The sequence below is a fragment of the Empidonax traillii genome, unplaced genomic scaffold (assembly GCF_003031625.1).
Source record: "Empidonax traillii isolate 1590-97213 ecotype Southwest subspecies unplaced genomic scaffold, ASM303162v1 scaffold3636:size33216, whole genome shotgun sequence".
Taxonomy (NCBI): Eukaryota; Metazoa; Chordata; class Aves; order Passeriformes; family Tyrannidae; genus Empidonax; species Empidonax traillii.
The window spans coordinates 13239-14482 of record NW_020958829.1 but is presented as its reverse complement, the minus strand read 5'-3'; the positions used below and the strand labels follow the sequence as shown (position 1 = coordinate 14482).

Below are 1244 nucleotides of genomic sequence, written 5' to 3'. Positions count from 1 at the left end.
GCAGGAAGTGGGGCAGAGAGGACACTCAGGGCTGGTGTGGGAAGTGGGCTCTGCACCCACCTGTGCACCCCACGGCCATTCCTGCATCGCTGCTTGTGTGTCAGTGACAGCTCTGGAGACTGACAGGGATCAACACGTTCACACATCAGTTATCAACCCCTGCCAGACAGTGATACAGCTCATCATCTTCCACGAGAACAGGGCCACAGCAGCAAGAAATGTCAACTAAAACGGAGAGAAACCTGTTCTTTAGTTCAGTCATTTCAATCAGCAGATGAAGAAGCATTTGTTTCAGATTTGCACTATTGTTACTGCCCTTTTGCAGCCAGTCAATGTATGCAAGGTTAAAATGACTTTGCTGTTGACAGTAACTTAGCTCTGAAAACCATCTAAAGTAAATGAGAATAATAATAGATTTAAATCACAACAATATTAGTTGAAAGACTTTGAAGGATGTATTCTGAACATCTGGATCATCTACGCTGGCTGGAGAGTTGCCCTGGAAATTAATTGACTTGTTTGCTCTAAAGAAATAGTCACATTTTGCAAACAATCCAGCTTTTGTTCCAGTGCCTACTTCACGCAAAACTTGCATTTCATATAGGATAGAATCTTTAGCAGTGTCTTTTTCACATTGGGATTGCTGAAAATTACAATAAGGGAATGAAAACTTGGAAAAGCATACTGAAATACATAAAAAAGATTCTGAGATACATAGAAAAGAAACTTCAGGTGATTTTGCCTCTTCATTGCAGAAGTCAGGGTCAAGACAAAAAATACAAAGTTGATGCTGTACATTATGAAAAAGGAGAGAATGCATTTCATGGCTTTGATGTGGGCATCCATGCTGAGGTCCTTCATAGAGTTTGTCTGCATGTTGCGTTTGTGTCTCCAGAGGGAAAAGAGAAGCAGAAGGGCAGAAAAGATGACTGCTGTGAATGGAGTGGCAAATCCGAAGCCAATTGTAAAACAAACGGGGAGAAAATGTTCCTCTCTTCTGATCCTTCCTTTCCCAATACATTCTTGGCTGGTCACATTGAGCTTTTTACAGAGGGCTTTATCAGTGACGTTGTAGACAGCGGCTCCGATAACCAGGGAGAAAAACACTGACCCCAACAAGAGCCAGGGCACCATCCTGTCAACTTTTACTTTCAGGTAGATGAAGAAGCTGTTCCTGAAAGTGGCAATTTTTATACAATAAAAGACACAAAGACAGGCTGAAACACAGAAGTTGGAACAAATAA

At 41.8% G+C, this 1244-nt stretch overlaps 1 protein-coding gene across 1 annotated transcript in view; it reads right to left on the bottom strand.

Annotated features, from left to right (window-relative positions):
* The window catches only part of LOC114072632 (taste receptor type 2 member 40-like), a gene marked incomplete at its 5' end in the record, with an annotated part of 10854 nt that extends 9615 nt beyond the window's left edge, over positions 1-1239 (bottom strand). The window contains one exon of the mRNA XM_027910510.1: positions 835-1239. Within this exon, the coding sequence (XP_027766311.1) occupies positions 835-1239 (405 nt within the window). The remainder of the gene's footprint in view (positions 1-834) is intronic.
* Between the last annotated feature and the right edge of the window lie 5 nt (positions 1240-1244).